General features: G+C 27.3%; 1 protein-coding gene across 1 annotated transcript in view; it reads right to left on the bottom strand.

Annotated features, from left to right (window-relative positions):
* LOC113386902 (voltage-dependent calcium channel type A subunit alpha-1) overlaps window positions 1-26,800 on the bottom strand; it is a 155,835-nt gene that overhangs the window by 19,657 nt on the left and 109,378 nt on the right. The window contains 27 exon segments of the mRNA XM_026624658.1: window positions 3,893-4,104; window positions 4,177-4,379; window positions 5,428-5,555; window positions 5,789-5,942; window positions 6,018-6,109; window positions 6,212-6,403; window positions 7,360-7,443; window positions 10,071-10,181; window positions 11,326-11,436; window positions 15,304-15,468; window positions 15,561-15,762; window positions 15,945-16,085; window positions 16,572-16,832; window positions 16,985-17,287; window positions 17,365-17,468; window positions 17,532-17,678; window positions 17,777-17,794; window positions 17,796-17,951; window positions 18,100-18,365; window positions 18,368-18,389; window positions 18,714-18,850; window positions 20,332-20,541; window positions 24,162-24,221; window positions 24,224-24,262; window positions 24,545-24,604; window positions 25,156-25,271; window positions 25,497-25,600. Of these exon segments, the coding sequence (XP_026480443.1) occupies window positions 3,893-4,104; window positions 4,177-4,379; window positions 5,428-5,555; window positions 5,789-5,942; window positions 6,018-6,109; window positions 6,212-6,403; window positions 7,360-7,443; window positions 10,071-10,181; window positions 11,326-11,436; window positions 15,304-15,468; window positions 15,561-15,762; window positions 15,945-16,085; window positions 16,572-16,832; window positions 16,985-17,287; window positions 17,365-17,468; window positions 17,532-17,678; window positions 17,777-17,794; window positions 17,796-17,951; window positions 18,100-18,365; window positions 18,368-18,389; window positions 18,714-18,850; window positions 20,332-20,541; window positions 24,162-24,221; window positions 24,224-24,262; window positions 24,545-24,604; window positions 25,156-25,271; window positions 25,497-25,600 (3,798 nt within the window).

Here is a 26,800-nt window from a genome sequence, read left to right on the forward strand (position 1 = left end):
ATAAAAAATTTGTATATTAAAATTTTATAGTAGTGTCAATACCTATTATTCAAAAAATAAATGTATTTAATTTGTATTCGAATAAATTGAGCCTTTCGGGCTCTTCCTTATAAATCGAGAACAAGCCTAATAATTAGAGCAAAGTAATTTCGAAACTTATATATTTGATTCCTATATGAATTGATACGTATGATTAATATTAGATCGAAAAAAATAGTAATATAATATAAAACCAATACAGATAAGATAAAACAAAACTACAAATTATATTAGCTATTAGTAATTCCATATTTCAAAAATTATAAAATAAATTAATTTTTCAATATTTGAACGAAAGAAATCAATACATAATAACTTTTGAAATTTATATTACTGGAATCGAGAAATTATCAATCAAAGACTTAATAAATTATTGAAATTTTAATCTTAATATTTATTGAAACAGACAAAACTTATAGAACAAACCGGCATTGATTTAATTGATATCTGATAATTTCAAAACTATTAATTTTGTCATCATGTTACAGCAGATAAAGCTCAGAAGTTTTATTGTATAAATTGTAATAAACATAGATATTTCGAAGGTAATAAAAATAAATTAAATTAAAAAAAATTATAAAGATTACAAAATATATTTTAGTAGGCAATATAGCTAAGGCATTATTTAACCAAAATAATGTATAAAACATATTTATATAAAACAGATTAATACGATATTTTGTAGAAAGTACTTTGTAGTTGCAGTAAATACTTAATTCACAAAAATAGTGATAATAAAATAGAAGTGAATAGAATTGTTATAAAAAATGAGAACATTAGCAATATTAGCAAATATTTACTAATAGTTTAATTATTTTAACTTTAGCAGGTGCTTAAGTTTTTATTCTGTTCATTGATTTATATAGCATATAGTATGTATGTACATATGTGAATACACATATGTTAATACATATACTCATAAAAAATTAAATAGTAAATTTTCATAATAAATACATGCATTTGTTATGTCTATATTATATTATAAAATATGTTGTATTAATATCCAGAGAAAATAATGTAGTCTCATATGAAACTTTATCTCGCAATAATAGATTCTCATAAAAATTAATGCAAAAAAACATGCAAATTTATCAAACGTTTTGTAATAGAATCAGCTATCAATATTTGTAGTAATTGTTTAGTAGAGAATAAATTAGAAAACATGCGTTATCGCTATAGAGTTACTATAGTTAAGTATAAAGGATTAAACTTAAAAAAATCTCATGCAAATATAAAAATTGGCAATTCAATCTGAGGTAGTTCTAAATCTATGTTCCCCAACATACTTAAAATTGATTAATAACTGCCGGAGTGACTATGTACAATCTAAAAATTCTAAATCATTACTATAGTATTATTGGAATAAATCGATACACTTAAGAACATCATAATAAAATATGAAAAAAATTTGATTTAAAAATTTATTCCAATAATTTTATTCAAACTATTTTTAGTTACTTGTTCTACAAAAATGCAGGAGATAAAAATAACGTGATCTAAAGGTTTCTAAACTAAAAGATAAACTAGAAAACTAGAATTATAGGACATAATGATGGACTTCCTATCTACGCTATTAAAGTCCGTTTTGTAGGCTACAAATTTAATACCATATTAATATTTTTATAAGTGAATTTATCCTATTTGATATATTTATTGCATGTGTTAATCATGGATAAATTGGTAAACGAGCTTTTTATTTCTCATAATTTAACCATGATGCTAACACTACTTTTTATCTATTTTCGAATGTGCTTTAAAATAAATTATCAAAAAAAAACTAAATAATATTCTAAAAACTATTATTAATTCGAACACTACTTATGTGAAATACAATTTAATAACGCAAATTTCCCATCTTTCCGTTTTTCATTTTTATCAGAAATTTCACAAATTCTGATAATTCATCCAATAACCTAATTGTAAGTACTACTTATTTCAGTTTAAAATTTGTACTAGATTTCAACTCTGCCAAATAGTTGTCAGAATCAAAGGCAGTAATACTATAATTTAAAGCGGTTAAGATTTCTATTTTTGCAAACTCATTATAATATAATAATAATAATGATATTTTACAAGTCTTCGCTCGGCATTTACTGAGATTTACTGCGATAACTTTGAAAAGCATTAATATATGAGCTCATTAGGTTCACTTTAAAGTTATATTAGCATTTATATTTGGTGTTTTTTCAATTATTATATTTGCAGTTAAAATTTTATATCCTACTAAAACGCAAGTCTACTTAATAGAAACTTTAGTCAAATGATTTCTGTACAAAGGTTCATATTTTAAAAATGTTAATTAATTACTAGGAGTGTAAGTAGACTTTTTTTCTAACCGAATTCCAAAATGATTAAAATTGAAATAAACTTTTATTGAACAAATCTCTATGTATTTTCTTCATCATGTGAAATTTTATTATATTAATGAAAAATAATTCATAATAATTAAAAATAATCTTTGACATGAAGTATCAAATATAACAATTTATACGATCAATATTTACCGCGCCAAATTCAAATGCATATTAATCGATGTAAGTGATGAAAAATGAACTGAAATTTTCTATAAATAATTAGCGATAATAAATGTTGTATATTTTTAATATATAATGAGTGTGTAAAAATAGGTTCTTGATAATTTCATTTCAAGGAAAAATGAACTGAAATTTTCTATAAATAATTAGCGATAATAAATGTTGTATATTTTTAATATATAATGAGTGTGTAAAAATAGGTTCTTGATAATTTCATATATATATATTTTTTAATTTCATGAGCGTTTAAATCATTCCAAAGCGATACTATGATTGAATAATCTAACGCATAGACATTTTGGTTCCAGTAATTAATAAAAAAAATCGAATTATTAATTAAGCGCTGTATATTATCTCCGTAAATGTAATTAGTATCTTTGTAAATATAATCTAAAAAATTTAGAAAATAAAAATCATTTTACTACCAAAATGTCAAACGCAGTATCATTCCATACCTAAACTATTCATTATAAGTAATCTATTTTTAATTTTAAATATTGAAACTAAAATAAAAATTGAAATAAAAATAGTGCATTGTTTTAAAGATAATTTAATAAAAGAAATAGGCAAACTCTAAAATAAATACCGGTTGTGTGGCGGTGGGGCTATGGCCATCATACGCCTGAAAATAACATCGTAATTGGGTAGAATTGGTCATTTTGGTAATTCGAAAAAGTGCGTGAACAAAACAAAAAAATAACTTTACTGGACGCTACACATTACTCTAAAGATATCTATTTTGGTTTTACACAACAAATACTAAAAACGTACAGGTAGGTTGAGGTAACTACCAAAAAATAGAACTGGTACGTACTATGAAAGGAACAACATATTTACGTTTCTACGGGGGTTGGTGGATCACGTTAATATAAATACTTTGAGTTAAAAAAATTCAATTGCTTAATATACTTGATATTTTAAATTACATATAAATGACTTCTTTGCCAAATTATTTACCTTTGGTTCTTTTTAAAAAATAAAGTTAGTATATCATATTTCTACATAAAAAATAAATTTTATTATATTGCGATGAATTTGGATTAAGTTCTAATAAAATATGTAGTTCAATATTGAATATTACGCATTGAAAGGTAGTAACATTTACTACACATATATCAACAAAACACATTTTCTACACATTGACAGATTTTAACACATATTTAAATATAACGATGAACGAATACATTTTAGACGCTTATCATAATTAAACAAAAAACGTATAATATAATATAGTAATTAATGTTATGTGTGACGTAAGACGATATTGGTTACGTAATCATTAGTTCTTTTAATCAATATAAAACAATTATTTTGCTTACCGGTACACCAGCTGGTTCAATTTGGCCAAACCTCGTGGTCCGCCAACTTTCCAAAATTAACATCCCGGCATAAATTTTCCCAACTGTCAATTTTCCAGCATTCAGCTCACTTTTTCGCGGTATTAGTAAATCTAACATTTTCTTAGCTTGTAAAGGCCAAATATGGGTTACAGTTACTCGCAGTTCTTCATCTGCCTTGTCCATTTCATCCGCTGTAGAAAAATTTAATAATTATTAAACCATAATAAATTTCATAATTGGAATTATATTTGGATGTTACTCACGATTTCTCATTTTGATACTTAAATTTTCCCTAATGAGTGCAAACAGAGTCGTCGTGAAATTGACTTTTCCGTCTGCGTCTACTGGCATATTCATTCTAATCAGACGTTTGTAGGCTAATCTATTAGGGCACTTGTTACCGAACCCCAACGGAGGGTCCATATTCTTCAGCATATCGTACATCTCTGTATAGTGAATTTTGCCACTAGAATAACAATATTGATTTGATTAGAAGGAAACTGGAAGTTATATTTCAGCTGGATGAATTGTTCACTCTAAAAAAAACGATCAAATTATTCATCTAATTTCAATTTTTTTAAGTAAAACTTCTTTAGGCGCGACTAGGATGTAATGAAACGGAAATGCGTTACGGTAGAATTGTACGTCATTTGCGTTCGATGAAATCATTTCTATACGGGTCGATTGTGATTAATCGTCGTGTATGTGAATAGAGATCTGTCGTTGTATGCGTACCGCTATCAACAAGAAAATCGGCTTAGATAAATAGTAATTTTAAAGTTACATTGCAGTACAAATCTTGATTTAATGAAAAATGCCTGAATCAGAAGAAAATTTAACCCTGTTCCTTGAAAATAATAAAACAAATTAAATCTTTGTACCGTGAACGTACGTTTACGTTTATTGATTAGAAATTATTCCTATATTATTCGTAGTTTCTATAAATCTTTGAAGTTTTCAAAATGAAAAAAAAAAATTAGGCAAGACAGATATTACAGCTGAAAGAAAGTAAAAAAATACCATCAGTTCTTCAAACACAATTACTACATGATGAGTGAAGTTGCAAAAACAATATTTGTTTAGGCGTTGTTTAACATAATCCACTGTGTGAACGAATATTATAGAAGTTATTAATCAGCAATTACTTCATTTCTCTAATGAAGGTTAAATGCTAATTACAAGGACAAACCGATCATGTCATGTTTGACGTATGACTTTAATCACATTATTGTTTTTAAATATTATACATATTTTTAATGCTGTTATAAATATATAATTTATCATTATATAAATGTGTGTAATGGTTGGGTTGACACTAATAAATATGTGCATCACGAATGTTACCATATCACTAATAAACATTATTCAAAATTGTTATAAGATATATTTATTTATACGTAACTTAAATTTGCTGCTTTGTACAGTAGCAAATAAGTTTTACTTCAATCGCATGTGAACTTTACGCGCACTCTCTTTTCATATAAAAAATCACAGAAATATCATAAAGCACTTACGTAGCATTAGGATCATATTCCGCCCATATGCGCACATATTCGTCGAGATGATGAGCGCCCAAAATTGAGGAATCTCTCGTTAAATAGTCGAAGTTGTCCATGATAACGGCAACGAACAAGTTCAACATCTAAAAAATTAATTACGTGTTTTTACTGGACAATATTTGTGATTATGGTCAATAAAAATATATATGTTCTGCAAAATCAAGTCAAACAAGAACAAGTCAGATATGGAGTTTGTCATGTAGTCAGAAGTCACAATAAACGATTTTAACAAAATTTATATGGTCATATGATTTTCAATATTATTATTGGCGATAATTTTAAGTGTACTAAATATTAATTCACAGTTTTTACTTACCAGAAACGAACAAAAAAATATGAACGAGACGAAATAAACATAAGCTAAACTAGAACCGCAGGTAACCCCGTCGCCTTTATTAGCTAAAGGATCACAAGGCTGGCCTTTCAGGCACGAAAGCATTATGTTCGGCCATGATTCTCCAGTGGCACACCTGATAATGAATTTATAAAATTATTGAACCAATTAATACAATATATGTAATTACAATTCTGAATGTCATGGTTACCTAAAGAGTAACATCAACCCTTGCACAAAACTTTGAAAGTTATTATGCCTTGTAATTGACGATTCAGGATCCAACTGTATATTTCCGAACACCTACAGGTACGATATAGTATTTTATTATTAGGTGAAATAATTTTAATTGTATATGAAATTTTGAACTAATATAACTTTTTAATTTTAATTTAATTTTTTTACCTGCATCCCGATGATGGCATATATGAAGAAGAGCATGGCAATGAGAAGACAAACATACGGCAGTGCTTTGAAAGACTGAACGAACGTCCACAGCAATATTCGTATCGTGTAACCCTGCCTCAACAATTTTATTAAACGTGCTGCTCGAAACAAACGCAGAAAGCCAACGTTGAAGGGATTATCTTGATTTGCCTGAACAATTAATAAATAATACTTAATAAACATAATAATATTTATTTTATTATAATAAATGCTAGGTTCACAGAAATATACCCGTAAGTATAAATGAGCAAATCACAAACATTAATGAGCCTATTCTGCCGCACAATAGACTGATGTTATGGCAAGGCCATGTTACGCTTCACCTTCCATATATTATGCTACTGAATCGTACTGAATACTGTCAAAATGTCATGTACTTGCTGTGCATTCAGGTGTTTTACACATAACTGCAACGTCACTTGTATGAAGCCGTGTCAGAAAGACCCTGTTATCTAAGATTATTTTTTTGGCATTTGTTCGTTTTCTAGGATAGGTTTTCTATCTAACAACCTGAAAAAAAACGCCTGAGTGCACAGTAACCACATGGTTTTTGTTAATATTTAGTATGGAAAGTGCCATAATATAGGATTGTTATGCGGCCGATTGTCCTTAAATCTAAACCTATAGGCTTATGCCCATTTGTCATAGATCATCTCTTTTCTATTATCAGTTGCATTTCCTATCTATTCTATTAAGTGTATTTTTAAATCATTTTGCCAGTTGCAGTCAAGGTAGTGCATTTTACTTATTCTGAGATCAGGTAAAATGGATATCATTTAGGTATTTTTTAAAATATGTATTCTCCTACAAGCTTATAATTATTAGATATCAAAACATGCAGGTACTTGATGTATTTTATTCTGTTTTGTAGATTTTCTGATTTGAGCTTTTAAATGATATTTTAAGCTCTTGATTCAATGAACCATATGAAATTGTTTTTCAAAAAGTGTCAATGTTGAACACGAATTTTCAATAATACACACATATATATATATATATATATATATATATATTTATACACACATATATATATATATATATTTATACATATATATATATATATATATATATATATTATTGAAATAGATTAGAATGATTTAGCTTACCCCAATTTCGGCCACAAGTGCGTCTATAATGCTTCCGATGACAGTTATGAAATCAAATGTGTTCCACGGATCTTTGAAGAAATTCTGTATAAAATATTTAATTAGTATTATGTACATGCCCTTATAATCAATGCTCAAAGAACTCTGAAATAACTGAATGGAGAAAAATAATACAGAACGATTACCAACAACAATTTTCATATTAATTTTGTATGATAGTAAGGCCAGAGCTAATATGTTTTTCTAACAATAAAAAACTTAAGATAATTTGAAAAAGTAATTTGTAAACTATTAAACGAGTAAAATCACTTTTCCAGAACCACATATACTAATTTTTCAAATATTAAGTATATTGTATTGTCAGAATATACTCACAATATACGCAAACTCTAAACATAAATTAATATTTTCTAAAATATTTTATCGTGTAAAGTTTTTGTTATATTTCAAAGTCCTTTGAGTATCTTAAGTTGTTAGTAATTAATTTTATTATAATTACATTGCAATAAATAAATAAATGTTTCAGTGAAATGAATTTTAAGGAACTTGGATATTATGACAGGGTACATCAAATGAATTAGTAGATAAATGGTTATTACTATTACATTTTAACTGAACCTGAACCAGAACCTGAAATATGATTATTTTTTCTACCTCATATTTCAAATTCACATATACCAAAAAATAATGTTAAAATTGTATTAATAGAATTCATTGTTTCCAAATTCTATTGCTGAAGTATGAATTTACAGGAGTTTGGATCAGTGCACAATATTTTAAATTAAATCGGGATCTAAGGGGTCAATACAACTATATAAAGTCTAGCTACCTCTAATTAAAATAGAGTAGGTACAAATTTAATTTAATGATGGAATGTTAATACCCAAATTGGTAGTGGAAATACTCATTAACCTTACTTAAACCTCAAAACTCAAACATGCTGCTGTGTTAATAAACTCTATATAATTATCCCAATTTTATTACATTATACTTTATTAAAAAAAATTATACTTTATTGTATTAGTACTACAAATTGCACGGTACAAAATTATTCTTGTTGTAAGCCTAAGATAAATTTTAAATATAATAATACGGTGTCCCACTACTGCTTTAACCACCTACCTTTTCATAATATATAGTTTTTAAGTTAATTCAAATATTCACACCGTTTCCGAAAATATTTCATGCTCCTAAAATTACTATATTTAAAAAAAAAAACTTATCCGTTCCATTTTAGAAGAATATGGTTTATTCTATGTATTAAATTGCCTGATTTATATCTATTATACTCTGAATACTAATTAACAAAGCGATTGAATTATTTATTAAAAGAGTAATATTTTAGATTTAGATTTTAATGAAATATTTGCTAGATTAGGGTTAATACTAAAGAGATAAAGACCCAAGTTCTCATGCACGCATAAAGTATTAAAAAATAAATAAATAATGTATACCTCTCGCTAATTTAAAATAACTATGCTATAAGTAAGATGGTTTTACATATAAATTTTAAATTATAATTAATTTCTGGAATTTATATTAAAAAAAAACTACTTCATCAATCATTTCAAAATTTTAGGAATATATTTATACATGTTTTAGGAATAGATAGTAAAATTTTTGAAGAAAAAAAATTCAATATTTTTTAAGTTATCGTCGATATCCAACGGCGCGACAAAAAAAAGGCCTTCATTGCAGCAGTGATTCCGGCCTTCTACGTGGATGAAATTTAAAAAAAATCTCATTAAACTAGATAATATTGTTTGTAAAATGAACTACGATAAAGAAAAAAAAATAAAAAATTGACAAAATGACGGCGTTTCTTAAAAAAAATCGAATTTTACCCAAGATTTTGGTCGTTTTTGGACTGCCAAAATTCGATTTTAGATCCGATCAAAAAATCGATAGTTCATTTTACGGAGAACTATATATAGAACATGTAAGAAAAATTGATGGTGATCGGATCATTTGTTTTTGAGTAATCGCTGCAGCAAATTCGGAAAATGCTGTTTCGAGAAAAACGCGTTCAAAGATTAAATGACCGTTATACTATATACTATATATATACTTTTTAAATGGCTGTGACTCAAAAACTATTTAAGATATCGATTTAAAATCTTGGTATGTTATTTTTAAAGGTATAACCTATCAAAATATGAAAAAATTGAAAATTTGATTTTTTGAAAATTTCACACTGGTTGTGCCCCTTGAATATTAATATTTTAATTCAAGTACATTTCAAGAATTCAAGAACTTTATGAATAGGTCTAATTAACTTTTATTTCATACATTGTCAAAAATAAAAAAAACATTTATAATTGATTTTCATACATAATAATAGAAATACTTCGCAAAATAATTATTCAACTATGTCTGCAAGAAAAACCAATAAAGTATTATCAAATAGAAAACCTATAACAATAACTTGAATATCAGCGCACTTTTGTGCATTACCGACAATGTTTATCGCAACTACAACTATTTTTATGGAATCCTAATCCTGATAATATAGCTACTAATTAAAATATCAAGTTCCTGTAAATAATGTCCTAAACTAAATAGAAACCTAAATCAAACTCATTCCGGCTATAATATGTAGACAACTGAAATTTTCTATTTTAATCTTAAATATACTTTAGAAAGTTGGATTATATTTGAATCTTCATAAATTCCTGAAATCAGTCACAACATCGAGTAAATTTTGTAACTACCTTGCATCCGAATGCCAAAATCTTCATAATGGTCTCCATAAGAAATAGTCCGGTGAATACCAAATTCATGAACTTCAACACTGTTGTTAATCCAGTCGGAGCATTGTGAAACTAAAATACGAATGTGTCTTCTCCTTAGCAAAATATATTTGGCATGTCGAAACGTAGTTATTTCATAATAATTTTATAGTCACGGATTTAACGTTGGTTTATTGGAAAATGATACACATCATTGGTCATGGGAAATATATTGCAAATCATATATTTAACTCAAAGAAAACAGAATTATTGAAGTTATTTTAATTTAAGCTAAAATTGCCTGGGTTCTACAATTGTTGCTGTACTAATTTAACAGAAAAAGTAGTACTTTATCAAAAAATAAATAAAAGGAATAAAAAACTAACACTCCACTCGAGAATTCCGAGATTTATATGAATTTTGCCACCGGAGCGGCGTAATCCGAGTTGACAGGGTTAATTGTCCTTTCAAGCAATATATTTTCATGAACAATGATGTTATATCATAATGACATATAACCCATTGCCCAATTTAATGCTATTCCATTAATTTTATTTTGTCCGTCGTCGTTCTTTCTACTAACTAAAATAGTAAACAAGTATAACTGTGTTTTTGCTGTGCTTTATATTTACACAATAGTAACAAACATGCGAAACATAAAGACAAACATGCATATTTTGCGCTCAGCATATTGCTTAAAACGTGAATTTTGTTTAACTAAAGTCTCTTTCAACATTTTGGCTTACAATCATGCAAAAGACAACACTGCCCAATTAGATGATAGATATATTTTTAAATAAATGTGGTGTGGAGGAATTATGTTCGATTATGTTTGGATAGGATGTTATCATTGAATACTTTCGGGATTTTATTAATAATTTCATAGCAAAACCTGCTCCTAATTACTAAGCTAATTAATTTCAAAATTAGTGATTAATAGATTAGTCGGTCACGTGTTTGAAATATAAAAATTTGTGTAATGTGATGCACAATTTCTTGTTTTGAACGATATCAATGTTTGATATTTGCTATGAAATTTGAAAATTGATTTTCTAGGTTAATTCAATTAAATTTCTATTATTCACTATTTTTTCTATTACAAACTAATTAATATGGCCATTACATAAGATAACTAATATTTTGGAGTCTATATATTTATTTAATTTGCCAATTACATGACCATGTTAATAGTATTCTAAAAATCTGTTCTTTCTCTTCGATTCTACAATGTACTTACTCTTGCACCGTACGCTAAAATCTTCATGATAGTTTCTATTGTGAACATTCCAATAAATCCGTAATTTGCGTTTTTCAATATTTCTTCATAGAGTTTTGATTGTTTGTGATACTACACGAAATGAATATAATATAAAAATCGTTAAATAGATGACAACTATGCCATCGCTACTTGTCTACAATCGTAATTTTAAATAGAACTATTATATCTTTTATTTTCTACTTACTAATTTATAATTTGATTTAATATGTTAATAGTGTTAGTATATATTTTGTGTTAAAAATTAAGTGCCTATAAGAGTAAGATAAAATATTGAATTTGTGCCTGTGTGTAGTTTATGTACTTTATAGTTTAAATTAAATATACTATTACACTAATTGGTGCATAATACGCAAAAAGTTATAGATAAATTGTTGAAGTTGAATAAATTCAGAGTTTTGAAACGTTTAGAAATACGGTTATAGAGATACAAAACAAAACGAGATGTAAAAGCTTCAAGCTGCTAATTGTGTATGTCATTTTTAAATTTACTCATTGTACATTTGGTACTACTGTACTATTTTATTATAAAAAAGTTAAGAAAATTGTCTAAATATAATAAAACCAATTAATATGAAAATTATATCTTGATATTAGCCACTGCAAGCTAATTTAATATGTTCTTATTAAATAATATGAAAAATCTCCTAATACGATTATATTCGTTGAGTATTTTTATTTAAACAATATAATAGTCCGTCACTATTTTTGAAATGTGATAGTTTATATTTTATAGTTGTTGAGATTTTACATTTTTCAAGATTGAAATACAACCTTGTTTTTAATAACAAAAACTTTCAGTAATTATTATGATTAATTTGTATAAATTTAGAACAAAGGTAAAGATTACCCTGTAGTAAGCTGGTATTGATGATATAATATAATTAATAATAATTAATTTAGCGGCAATGTTGATTTAAAACACTGTTACATTTTTTTTTCAGAATTCTATTCATTGTGACATGATAGGGAGTTTAATGACGGGTCGAGATAATATTTTGATAGTTGTTTATACAATAGAACGACCTAACGAAACATTTGGTTTAAGCGATTATGAGATTTAAAGTTCAAATGGTTGTGATTAATTCAAGTTTAACATCAATCCGGAATACCGGTATAGTTTTTCCGGTATACCGGTATACTGGTATTCCCTAGTCTAAAGTATGATACAGTAAGGTCATGATTATTGCAAATTTATTTGAATTATCTATAAATGATATGATAAAATGATAAAATCTATACGAGGTACTTTACTAATATTGTTCATATCGTTGTTAATATACATACTAATTTGCCGTTTTCAAATACCAAGTTTCATGGGTAATAAAACTTTAATAATAGTATTCAAACAATAGTTTGAATCTTGCAAAGGAAACCATTTTACCCTACATAATTAATATATGATTTATGATATCAACGTCAGTATGATATTATCAGATACAAGGCACCGAGTCTATAGTTAAATTGTTGAAGCTTCTTATTTTATAAATTTGCTAGCAAACCGGGCGAACTCCGTTTCACCACCAGATGGTTTTATTTTATGTAACATTTCGTTTGGTAATTAAAAAAAGAAAAAAATTGCCTGCTGTTGAAATTGAATAAAAATTTGCACAATAAACGTGATTGATTTGATAGTTTCCAATTGAAATGTTAGGAAAAAATAACTTATTTTTTTACTTTTTTGCACAATTTCACAGTGAACACAATGCCGGTTTGTCACATGAAATTAACTGAGCAGAGAACAATGAGTAGCTGTCAAACAAATGAGTAGCGGTCAAATAAATATTAGTTTGTAGTGCATGCTAAGTATCCGAGATGACGCTGTATGTGAAAACAGAAAAAGTGTTTTCCGCTTTTCTATTAAAATCTTCTTTCAATTTCCTTTGCTATAAACCTCACGCAGCCCGAGACCTTTCCAACAAATGCAAAATCGTCGAAATCGGTTCGTGCGTTCTGGAGTTATATCGTCAGGAAGGAAAACCCGACTTATTTTTTTATAATAGATATTGGTACAACGAAAAGGTATCATCAAGTATTTATTTATTTAAATAATTCACCACTATTATAAGACAACAGTTATAATTGAAATGAAAGTAGTGACAATGACATACACAAAATGAAAATTTGCAGCTGTGGAAATAATAATTCGAGTATTTTAAAAAGACTAAAATATCTTGTGCTCACGACACTTAGTAAAAAATTTGACGTGGGGTGCGATCACAATAACAAATCACAGCACTCAAATAAAAGTAAAAATAATAAAAATGTGTGTAAGTTACAATCTGGCTTTTAATATTTACTTTTAATTTTCATTTCTTTTTATTACTATTTTGTTCCTTTTATGTATCAAAGTTTTTATTTTTTCTAAAAAGAGCTTTTACTAAAAAAAAATTTAACTACTAGTGATTGTTCATAAGTTGCTAGATAATGAACTTCTATTTAATTTTTTTCATGATATTCTAATGATATATTGTACATCGCCAGAAACTAAGAAAAATACTCTAGTCACAGCAAAATCTGCATGCAAAAATACTTAAGCGTTTAGTAAATTTAACGATCGAAAGCGTTTTTCAGATTTTTTAAGATTGAACGAAAGCTTTTATTGAATTTGCCAGCGTTTGCTTTGTAGCTTTGAGATATAAAGCTTGTTGAAGCATATGAAGCATTGTTTGTATCATACATGTTCTTGTTGTAGTGTAATAATGTTAACCAACCATTGCTGTATATTGTATGGAAATTAAGAATTCTTAAATAAAAATACTAAAATTTTGTTCACCATTGAATTGCAACACGTGGATCGGCAGCATTAACAAATAATTAAGCTATAATTTTTTGTATAAATTGAATTAAGTAATTCAAGTGTTCTAAAAAGCTTTTGAACTGTCTATTGAAAAAAGTACGTTCTCTTACTATAAAATGACACCCATTAAACTCTGAAAGGTACATTTTGCTTTTTTTGATTTGATAATATTTGACATAAATTTAGACGAAATGGATGTGATATTTGAATAGTCTGATGAAATGTAATTCACTTGAAACAGTTTTGAGCTAAAATTATTAAATTGCAAACATGATACCACTTCTAATATACAGCAAAAGTTCATATAATGTTGGCTGGTAAAAATTGTGTAGTGCATGTTAAGTAATGTTTTTTTTTCATTGTGTATTGTGACCCAGTATTTAAGTGCATTATATTCTTTTCTCCTTAGTGTTTTAAACCCATAAGTGAAGCCATTTTTCTAATTGATATGTTGTGCTTAAATAATTGCAATACATTTGTGAACATCAAAAATACATTATAATGATTGAAATATATGCAACAATATTACTTATGTATAACGAATTAATAAATTCAGATTATGATAAAAAATATGATTTAGACTTTCACGTCTTTAGTTCGTATTTTTAAAATTATCGAATAAAATATTTTGCAGATGGTAAAATAATCAGAGATTTTTTCAAACAAAACGAAATTCTCAAACTGTATACAATTTTTACAATTTGTAATGTACGTTCTTGCATTAGCAGTTATTTATATTTTATTTATATGTAACATTTATTTATAATCGATATCGATGTATATCAACGATTAATTTTAAATATTGCATATATTTCAATATAATTATATCCTGAAAATAAACATTTTTGTTATATATCGTAAAAATTAATCAAAAATTGTAAAATTTAAAATAAAAATTAAATCTGTAAAATTTTAAAATTAATTAAAATCTGTTAAATTTAAAAAAATTAAATTTCATTTTGATAGTATAAATTTTAAGTTTGATTGAATACTTTCGAAGTAAACATAAATCGTGATTAAAAAAATTAATTGTTAACTAATTGTAAGCATATTAGGTGAATCAAGTTTGATTTGATTTAGTCAGAATGATTAAATTAAATTTTTTATATTTTTAATAAATGATTTTAATTATGGCTTACCTTCATCATCAGCAATAACGTGTTAAAGACAATCAACATCATTATAAAATATTCGAATGGCGTTGACACTACTATTCTCCAAACTTTGTATTTAAAACTTCCGCGATTACTTGGCATGTATCGCTCGAGAGGTCTTGCCCCTATCGTAAAATCTATACAAGATTTCTAAAAGAAATATAAATAAATTATAATATATACATAATTTTAAATTGATACATAAAGAATTGCATGTTTGATGCCCAAAGGCCAACTCTTACCTGATTTTTATCTATTTCTCCGTCTTGCAATTCTGCTTCGCCTTGCTCTTGAAACGTAATAATAATCAAGGCAACGAATATATTGACGAAGAAGAAAGGAAACACTACAAAATACACTATGTAGAAAATAGACATTTCTATCCGAAAATTTTGTATAGGACCCATATCTTCATAAGTCGCAGCCATTGAATTTTGAAGCACTCTATAATTTTAAAGACAATTTTAGGAATGAATCTGTACAGAACAGACAACAGTCAATCTCATGCAAAAACCTTTAGAAAAAATTGCTGGTATACTAGTTAATACTAGGACTTTTAATTAAATTGTTTGAATTATTTAGAAATAAAACGTTAAATTGAGAAATTAGACAGTAATGTTTCTTACTGTGGCCATCCTTCCCCCGTCTGTACAGCAAATAAAGTCAGCATAGCACTTGCAACATTATTATAATGAAAACTTTGTGCCTCCCATTTTCTTTCCTCGCGTTTGGGTGGCCCATCGTTATCAAATTTAAAATACGAACCTCTGAAATATTCAAAATTTTGGTCAATACATATAAAAACAATTAGCGTATTGTTGTATGTATAAAAATATGATATATTTCAAATAAAATATTTTCAATATTTTAGAAATTAGAAGTAATGTACACTTTCTTAGGGTAATAAATTTCTCTAAATCAAGTCTGAATGTTTCATGCCGCAAACTACCTATTGACTAATGATTTAGTATTATAATATAGAAGTGTGTATTTATAAATATGTGTTTGTGCATCTTTTCCAAATATCATATTTTACACAAATTAATATTCAAAGAAACTAAGGTTTCTCTAATAACAGGCAAAATCTTATGAGAGCAATAATACGCATTATGAAGATCTAAGTAGTTATGAAAAAACTTGGTCTAGTGCCAACAAGAAAAGATCAAATAAAACTTTTCTGAATCATAAATATGATAAAAATATATATATGTATACCATATTTATAATTTTTAAAAATTTTGTAATATACTCACTGGCATTCTTCGAAAGTGTGTTTACTTTCATCGGTGCAATAGAAAAATTTTCCGTTGAACAATTGCACAGCGATGACAGCAAAAATGAACTGAAATAATATATACACGATGAGAATGTTGATGACATTCTTTAATGAATTAACGACGCAGTCGAACACCGCCTTCAGCTTTGGAACCCGCTTTATTGTCTTCAGAGGCCGAAGAACTCGAAGAACTCGAAGCGATTTTATCATGGATAGATTCTGCACGGCCGGGCTTCCGCTGGAGAAAAAAAAATATCACTTTTGAAAGGAATATGGATAAATTATTTACTATTTATTTCTATCATTTACCAACATATCAAACAAATTATTGAAAACATGTTACTAAGGAAATGAGAGTATGATTAGCCACTTTAGTATATATTTTCTTACGTTATTTCGAAACCAAAGGACAATGCCGCACAAATTACGACCACTGCATCCATGATATTCCAAAATTCTCTAAGATAGGATCCAGGATGCAGAATAACTCCTAAATCCAATATCTTCAGCACCATCTCTATCGTGAAGACACACGTGAACGCATAATCGAAATAATTTAATATAATATTTCTCGTCGAAAATTCGACCACGGGATCCTCACAGGCTAAGGCTATTGAACTTAAACTGATCACTACCATGATAAAAAAGTCAAAATAACGAAGATTAACGACCCAATGCGCTGCACGTCGTATGCTAGAATGAAACATTATTTTATAAGTTAACTTTAATAATATAGGTAAATAAAATATGTATTGTTAGACTATACTTACGGATTGGTCGTTGATAAAATGAACATAGATGAATATGGCAACATGGGTTTTGGTCCATCGGTGATGTCCTCCTCTTCTTCTATTTTTATTTCTTCCTCTTTCTTCTATATTATGAATGAAAATTAAAACCAAATCATCATTATATAAATTAAAATTTCAATGCTTACTTTCGTTTTCGACGTTGGCGACGATGCGAGTCCATCAACTCTTGGCGGTGATCCGTCTACGTGTAATGCTTCCATTTCTTTCTCAAGTTCTTGCAGCTGTTTTTCTTTATTTTCTTCCTCCTGAATTGCTTCAGCTGCTGTTAGTTCCTAAAAAATAAATTAAAATAATTAGGTTCAAATAATAGGAATTGTGATAGACAAGATTTATACTACGCATATGGGGAATAAGTTTTATTACTACTTACTTGAGCATTCGCCAAATTTATCGACGGCGATAGCCAAGAACACATTTAACAGGGTATAGTTGCCAAACAATACAAGAATGATAAAATATAAAGAATAAATCATTCCATCACTTGGCCCTCCTTGCGAAGCTATTCCCTGGTACATTACTTCATTCCAATCTTCTCCAGTCAATATCTGTAATTTATATAATTATCAACATTATCAATTGCATTATATTTTCACATTTTTCACAAAATTATGGAATTATATACCAATAGTGCAATATATAAGATTTGAAAATATGATTTAATTACCATAATATGTTTTTATATTTTGGCCTTACCTGGAAGACCGTAAGCAGCGCAATAGGAAACGTATTGAAATTGGTCGCCGGCGTCCCATCTGGAAAATTAAACTGTCCTCCGAAAAGTTGCATCCCAAGTAAAGCGAATATCAGGATGAACAAGAACAGCAGGAACAGCAATGAAATAATGGATCTCATGGAATTTAGCAGCGAAATGACTAGATTTCTCAAAGAAGCCCAATACTTCGTTACTTTGAATATCCTGAGTAAACGTAGAGCGCGAAGCACGGACAAGCCGAAAGAACAGACTTTACAGCTGACCATATCACCTAGAATAAGTCCAACATTTATTAATAAGGACACCTCACATTGTGAAAATCTTGAACAATATAGAAGAAATATCTTTGTGCTAAAATTTTGTAAAAATAATTTTTACAATATAGACAAAATGGGTTTAAACATTAATATCTGATTATAATACTCAAAAGTATCTAGCTGTTCTCAAATGCATGCTATTTTTGACATGAAAATGGAAGGAATTAAGTTAATTTCAATTTTTTTTGAGATAACTATATAATAATGTAAATATAAATTTAAAAAAAATGATTGCTTATTAATCTAGCTTATATATGGCAGTAAATCAAGATCATTACCTCAAATATCGAGCCACTTATAACGACACAATCGAACTTGTTAAACGAGGACTCGAAGTATATCCGCGGGCCCAGCGCGTACATTTTTATCCACATTTCCATCATGAACAAACCAAGGAACACAAATTCGGTATAATCTAAGAAAAAAGGTTGTATTAATATATAGTCCAATTCTAAATACTTTTAAACCTATAAAAAATATAAATACAAGTAATTATGAATGGTCAAGATTTGACTAGGGGTTTTTGTATTCGAAGTACAGGTATTTGTATGCATACATCATACGTGCTGCCCAGAAGGGTCTCGGGTTAAATACAAAAACCCTGGCCAATTTTTGACTGATAAATGATGTCATATTTCCTTTTTAAGTATGATACAATCTCATGCCGATTAACTTTATTTTTGAAGTAAAACTTCTTTAGGCGCGACTAGGGTAAATCTGTAAATCCGTACGAATGCAACGGAAATTGCGTTACGCCCGAACTATACGTCATTTGCTCTCGATGAAATCATTTCAATACGGGCCGATTGTGATTAGTCGTCGTGTATGTGAATAGAGAACTGTCGTTTTATGCGTGCCGGCATCAACATTGTATCCATACCGACATTAACAAGAAAATTGCCATAGATAAATAAACATTTAAAAGTTACATCGAAGTACAAATCTCGATTTAATGAAAACTGCCTGAATCAGAAGAATATTTTAACCTGTTCCTTAAAAATATTAAACAAATTAAATATTTGTGCCATGTGCTAACCGTAAGTTTATTGATTAGAAATTATTTCTATATTATTCGTGGTTTCTATAAATTTTTTAAGTTATTAAAATGGAAAATATTTTTTAGGCAAGTCAGATATTACAGCTGTTCCAAGAATAATATTGTATCGCCAGCGAAAAAGTAAAAAAAAATACGAACAGTCAATGAATGTATGTTAATTTTAATTACATGAAGTTTTTCAAACACAATTACATGATGAGTAAAGTTGAGAAAACAATATTTGTTAAGGCGTTGTTTAACATAATCCACTGTGTGAACGAATATTTTAGAATTTATTAATCAGCAATTACTTCATTTCTCTAATGAAGGTTTAATATGCTAATTACAATGACAAACCGATCATGCCATATTTGAAGTGTGATTTCAATTACATTATTGTTTTTAAATATTATACATTTTTCAATGCTATTATAAATATATAATTGTTAATTTATCAATATATAAATGAGTATAATGGTCAACACGAATAAATGTGTGCATCACGAACGTTACCATATTACTAATAAACATTATTCAAAATTTTTATATGATGCATATATTTTTACTTAAATGCCAACTTGTACAGTAGCAAATAAGTTTTACTTCAATCGCGTGTGAACTTTACGCGCACTTTTTTTTATTTCAGCATTTTAAATATTTTGATATTGCTCCAAGAAATTGCTCCATATACTAACTGTGCAACTGAGAATTTGTTTCCATGTCTTAACTGGTTGTGACTTATAACTAATGTAAAAAAAGAATAATGTAAAAAGAAAAACTAATCTTATATAATTTACCCTACAAAAATGCTTATAATTTTAACCTTAGAATTTTTGTTTTAAATTATCATTATTACTTACATAAAAATTGCGTTAGCCATTCGGGCTGTCCGTAATGCTCGACGGCAACGCAGACTGTATTGAAAAACACTAACACTATGACGAACCAGTAGAACCACTGGGCTTTCACAGTTTTGCGAATCCAGAAACGAAATCGCTTTTCCGCCCGCCAAAAATCAGCGCATTTTCCGCGATCCCTGACGCTGCGGAGGTAACCAGACCTACCAAAACCTGCATCATAATAAAATTATTTAGTCAATTGATCAGAACAATATAGAAATAGATAATTCATTTCAGTAAAAACTAAATAATAATGATATTTGTTGTAAAATATCCAGACGTTGATAAGATTGCGAACTAGTAATTTAAGATAAAAAAGATCACATTTTAATAAATAAATCTATTTGTAATATTATCTATTAGTAATATATAAATTTGTTAATATTTTATAACAATTATTCGCCAAACAAAAGCTCATTCAAATTAATTATAACTGAAAATTAATTCTTATTTACAAGGTTAGTTAGTATCTATTAAATATAATTACCTATGTACAAAATTATAAGTATTTCCATACAATTTGGCCAGAACATAGGAAAGAAAATAAACAAAACGTGTGCGACACAAAAACTAATATAAATTACATAAAAAAAGATAAATAAAATTATAGAAAAATAAAGTATGATATAATATTATTTTATTACGGTATTGATTTTAAAACTAGAAATTTTAACCAAAAAATATTTAGGACAAAAATGTACAATTTTGCATTAATATTCGTCTGGATATTTTTATGATAATGTAAAACAAAAATTGCATGGTGTTAGTAATATCATGACAAATGATAGTGATGGTTGTGAAAGTGATTTATTGAATTGAAAACATCATTTAGTAATAAAGAAGTTTCTTTCAATTCATGGTGCATTGTTATCATTAATGTTTTTATATTATGAATCTTGAACTTTTAAGTATAATTTGTATTAATTTACGTTTGCTCAGAATATCATAGTATAAAAACAATTTTACAAAAGCAGATATACACTACATTTCTTCCTAAACCTAAATTAGATTAACCTAGGTGATGCACTCGTAATCGCTATAGTAACATTCTCTCTAATAGATATTTTAGGAGCTAGAATGTCATTTCATTGAACAAAATAATAAAATATTTATATTAAAAAGTGTTTATATTGAAAATTAATTTATACTTTCAAATTTAATATAAAGATAGAAAAAAAATTATATGTGAAAACATTCTAGCCCTAACAATACACAATACTATTTTAATATGATTCATTAATATTCGATACTAGGCACTCAAATTTAATTCACAGTCAAGTCACAAAATGAAGCGATATTTTCTTACGTGATTCTATCTATATTTATTAAAATTTCTAGAATTATTTGCTTTTTAGCATTACACTATAAATGGGAAATCTATTTAAAAATACCAATACCCCAAAAGTAATGACGTTCAATTTAGTAAGCTGTATTACGTAATACTATAAAAAAATTACTACAACTAATTAATGTACATGGATAAAAATTCAAATTATTAAATATTTTCTATAAAATCTATAATAAACTATATTTGTAACATAATTGAAAAATGTTTAAAACGATAATTATTACTAATATATTAAAATAAATATGCAATATAGGTAATAGTATTTGAGATTACTGTAAAATCATAGTGAAGTTATAGTAGGCAATATATGTGAAAAAGTATAAAAAGTAGATATTATATCATTTAGTATGATCATGTTAGAAAACGACCAATTGGAATATCCTCCGATGTTTTAGTTTATATTATTTTCACGTAAAGACTATTTTACGTGAAAAGAAAGAAGAACATTGGGTCTTGGTTAATAGTGTTTCGTATAGATAAAGTTTTCTTGTCCATTTGAATTTTGATGATTTAGGTAAGATATTTAGGTTGGTTTCAAATCTGTATATTATATATATTTTTTTAATCTTAGCACCTCGCAAAAAATTGTTAGTAGCAAGAATAAAGTTACTGATTTACTGCAGCAATAAGGTTTTACATCCATAGAAAAAGGTGGGATATAATAATTTCTTTGAACTTTCATTATCAGCTTCTAAGCTTATACTGCTCATCTTCAATAATAATTTTGCATACTCAATCAAATTCGACACAGCCTTTAATTCTGCGGTAGTGTTTTTTATCAAATAACAAAACGTACGTTTTAGGATTCGGTATATATTTGTCAGAATCTTTCCGAACGTTATTAAATTTTGCACAAAGTTTTAATGTTTCAACTTTTAGTTGAAATAGTCCTAAGCAACCAAAAAAACAATAATACTGATAAACAGTAACATTAGCAGTAATTTACACGCGGGTGTTCTGGCAGCCACCTACAGATGCTATGAAAAACTACGATTGCCATTGAGAAAATAATTAAAATAAATTTCATTTAAATTTAATTTCAATTTAAATTTAAATTTAATTTAATTTAAATTTAAATTAAATTTAATTAAATTAAATTTAAAGTAATTGCAATAATGCATGAACCGGTTAGCAAGATTGCTTTATGAAAATAGTAAAACAAAAAATACTGAAATAGTTTAGTACATTTTACAAATATTTGCAGCCAATTTTGACCAGACTCAAAAATTCTTTCCCTCAAAAGCAACCGTAGTTAACTAAACAAATCCAAATAATATGTTCTCAATACGATTATATAGTTAGATATTTAGTGATGGTTTTTATATTACAGTTATTTAGAATGGTCATGATTTCATTCTATACCACTTGGTATAATCTGCGCAGCGTACCTTTCAGCTTTTTCGTCGGTGCTGAAAGAAACATTCATTTTTCACATTCAAAAATTGTGCACTGGTGATTGACATAAACATCATGATTGAAAATTAGAATGAGCCAAAAAAACATACATTGACAAAAAAATTCTATCTGTTGAATCATGAAAGTATTTCAAACAAATTTTATAAAACATGTTTCATAAAATCATAATTAACATTTTTTATCAGTTTTTTATTTCCTGATTCGACAGATAATATGAATTTTCAAAAGTTTTTAAAAAGTAGTAGAAAAAAATCTATTGATTGAGATGATTAATTAATTTTTGTGAAATAGTTAGAAAATATACCTATAGTTACTATTCTGAATGCAGAAAGATAAAGTTGTAATTTAAAATTAAGATAAGAGCATATGCATTTGCATTATATTTTTATATAAAATTTTATTTGCATATCTCATATATTTTAAGAGAAAATTTAATGTAATCACTAAATTTACTCCATGCTCCCTCAGAATATATAAAATGTAAAGAATTTAAGTCGAGAAAATCATACTAAATCTATAGATTATAAAAATATCACAAGGAGTTACATAAATATAACTATACTATAATATAATTTTCAATTAAGTAGATGTTTTCAAGCAAAATAAAAAAAAGATATTTTTTTCTCAAATGTGTGGTTCGCTGATGATAAGCCTTGTATATTTTGGATGAAATTGAAGTTAGAAGCATCAATGACTTTGAAATATTATCATCACACTTGTTATCAAAAAGCTTAAGACCAAATCAACATGTAATTTTCCACAGAAAAAGTTATTTTGAAGAATGTACGTATGCATACCAAACATTCAAAATATATTACGAGTGATTGTGAATGAGCAAATTATTTTACTAGATATATCTATCTGAAGTACTATTAATTCAAATAAGAGATTATGTAAAACTTTGACAAAAGTTTAGCAATAGTAATTAATGTAACTCCTTTAAAGCTATTCCTTGCATATATTTATTTTAAGAAGAAAAAAAAGAAAATAGTTACAATAAAATGTCAATCGTTCTTACCGTCATCACCTTCAGCGCTTTCATCTTCAGGTTCTTCTTCTTCAGTGTCTGTGCTTTTACTTTTCCCTAGTTTTTCTTTTTTTTTCTTTTGGCTGCAGTTCTTCTTCGAGCTGAATTTATAAAAAAAATCATTAATAGACAGAATATATTTTAGTGGTAGTTCATAAAATTTGAGAAATCAGCAATATTTCAATCGTAAATATCAACGAAAAAATTTTTGCCGGAAAAATCCTAAAATACGTGTCAAATGATTTTATGTATATCTATAAAAAAAAATCTGTGGTCAAGAATGACCCAAATATATTATTAAATTGATATTTTTATATAAACTATTTTATATCAGTAAACTTTAGAACTAAATAATTAAAAAAGATCTCAAAAATAAAACTTACATTCCATTATGTGTATTTTTTCTTCTGATGTAGTACGTTCTTCAGCTAATATTACTTCCTCTGAAAATTAATAATATTTTGACAATAACTTCAAATTTGAACATGATCTTATTTATTAGTTATAATCCATGAAATGAATTGTTTAAAAGTAGAATAGTATAATAATAGAGACTAGAGTAAAACAGTAGTGAACTTGTATCAAGTGTTCATTCAAAAAGTTTGTGATTAAAAAAAATTGGTATTGTAACTTTAAACAATTATGTTACATGTTTCTTTGAAAGGATTATGATGAACTTTGGGATTAAATCCGGTATCAATACTGGACATAAGAGATCTAAGAGAGACTAAGAATTGCTTCAAATATTGGAACTAAAATCGAAAACTAGGTGTTCGACGCAATTTTCTGTTTTCCTTCTGCCCAATAATTTTAACAGAATGTCTTAGATATCGATTGCAGAATACGGTTCTGTGGCTAAAATCATGACATGAAATAAATTTATTAATCAGAGCAGTGCTTCAATAACAAATACTACAAATTCAATTCTTCATATAATAAAAACATGGTTTATTTATGCTGATAGCTCTTGAAAACACTAGTAAAAATCACTCACCCGCTTTGCATATCCACTCCACGTAGCCGTTGAGTTCTCGTTCTAATTGCTGTTGCCTTCGTAATTTTAAAAATTCTTGTCGGTTCTCTACTTTTTCTCTTTCTTTTGCAAATTCACTACAAAATGTCATTGAAAAAAGTGTAAGACAAATAACTAGATATTTGTAGTATAATATTATTGGTCTAAATTTATACTCCAAGAAGTCCTTATTGCAAGGTTTAGAAATAACTGATAAAAATTTATTTTGAAATATTAATATATTTCTCACAATTAAGATATTGATAAATCTATAATTTATTATGTTTTCTTAAACTATTTTAAAATTAAAAATATGTACTTACCCGCTCAACACACCGAGAACTAGATTGAGCATAAAAAATGATCCCAGTACGATGAGCGGTACGAAGTATAGCCAATTCGCATTACTACCTAAGGCATCGTTCGTCTAGAAAAAGGAAAATGATTTAAATAATTTGTCAAGAATCAGATATGATATCTATAAAATAATTTTAAACAACATTTATTAAAATATTAAAAATTAAAAAAAAAAACTGAATTAAAAAAAATCTTAATTCATTACTTTAATTTAGAAAATGTTATATAATACATTGTTGCTTTTGTTGTGAATTTTCAAAACTATATCTTCTTCATAAAAAATCTTTGTGTTTGGTTATATTTTAAAAATTACATTCTTGTTCTTGAAGTAATGCTATTTGAGTTTTATGATGCACCTGATGCATCTGAATGGAGCAAATTCAATATCTTTGCATTTCGTAAGTTTTTTCCAAAAAAAATATCTCTATTATAAGATGTTTTTTCTTAAAATGCTTGACAAAGTTCTTTAATTGAACTTCGTACTGACATTATAGAGTAACCAAAACCAAACTAAGTATGCAAAATGTCTGAGTCTGAAATATCTGCTAAAAAATGGTTGTATATTATGGTTGTAAACGATTTTTAACATTTCAACTTTTACTCATCAACAGTTGGATGTGGGAAATTAGAGGTATACATTTAAAAAATGATTACTTGTAGGCCGATTTTGCTGTAAAATAGACCAATGTTATGGCAAGCTATGTTACGTAGCGCATTTAATGCAAAATGGTACAAAATACTGTCAATAGCCATATAGTTGCTGTGCAGTCAGGCATTTTTAATAGAAAACCGAACCTGGAAAACGCACAAATGACCAAAAACAATGTTATCGTAACTGCATCATTGCAATGTGGCATAATAATATATGAATGAAGTTGCATTCGATTTTGTGTTTAATCGGCTACATAACAAAGCCTTGCTTCAACATTGGTCTTTTTTGCCGCAAAATTGGCCCCTTAATCTAGAAAATTTGAAGATTAACACTTTCGACTCGGGAGTCGGACTGCCAGTCGGTACACTGCGCTCGGAATATTATAGTGATATACTTATCTCTCAACTCGGAATTTTTGTTTGTATCGGATTTTTTCAAAAATGGTTATATTGCTTTTAAATATAGTTATTATGATAATAAAATAGAAAATTTTGAAAATTAAAAAAAAATGCACTCAAAACCATGCTATATTGTTTAAAAAATCATTTCTTAACAGATCTTTATTAGAATTATGGGGATCATGAGCTAATAAATTAATTTTGTTATATATTTATTTAT

Source organism: Ctenocephalides felis, unplaced genomic scaffold (assembly GCF_003426905.1).
Source record: "Ctenocephalides felis isolate EL2017-DRISC unplaced genomic scaffold, ASM342690v1 CF-g0.4_SCAFFOLD_03571, whole genome shotgun sequence".
Classification (NCBI taxonomy): Eukaryota; Metazoa; Arthropoda; class Insecta; order Siphonaptera; family Pulicidae; genus Ctenocephalides; species Ctenocephalides felis.